The 372-nt window shown below is 39.5% G+C and overlaps 1 protein-coding gene across 1 annotated transcript in view; it reads left to right on the top strand.

The window, feature by feature from the left end:
• Positions 1–372, top strand: part of LOC119593767 (PDF receptor-like) — a 172227-nt gene that overhangs the window by 158743 nt on the left and 13112 nt on the right. The window contains exon 8 of the mRNA XM_037942784.1: positions 183–252. Coding sequence (XP_037798712.1) covers positions 183–252 — 70 coding nt within the window. The remainder of the gene's footprint in view (positions 1–182; positions 253–372) is intronic.

Genomic DNA, 372 nt, shown 5'->3' with positions numbered 1-372 from the left:
TAAGTAGCAATGAATGTCATTATCAATGTACAGTCACGGCCATTTCCTGTATCCAATAGCATATAACTCGATATCGGTCGTGTTACAGCAATCCCAATCATGACTGTGAATTAAACCAAATGATTATCCAATGTAAATGAACACCTATGAAAGTATAACCTTCCCACTGGGACTCGTTGCAGATGCTGGTGGGGCTATAACCTCAGCCCTTATTTTTGGATCTTGGAGGGTCCTCGTCTCACTGTTATCATCGTAAGTATGCAGGGAGGAGGAGTTTAGCAATAGGTATTGATGTACAGAATAGATTATATAAACACAAGTACAATTTCACATACATACAACACATACGGATGCGTATATACTCATCCGCAA

The sequence above is a fragment of the Penaeus monodon genome, chromosome 32, assembly GCF_015228065.2.
Source record: "Penaeus monodon isolate SGIC_2016 chromosome 32, NSTDA_Pmon_1, whole genome shotgun sequence".
NCBI classification, from domain to species: Eukaryota; Metazoa; Arthropoda; class Malacostraca; order Decapoda; family Penaeidae; genus Penaeus; species Penaeus monodon.
Note: the sequence above shows the minus strand (reverse complement) of the source record. Positions and strands in the feature narration are given on the sequence as shown.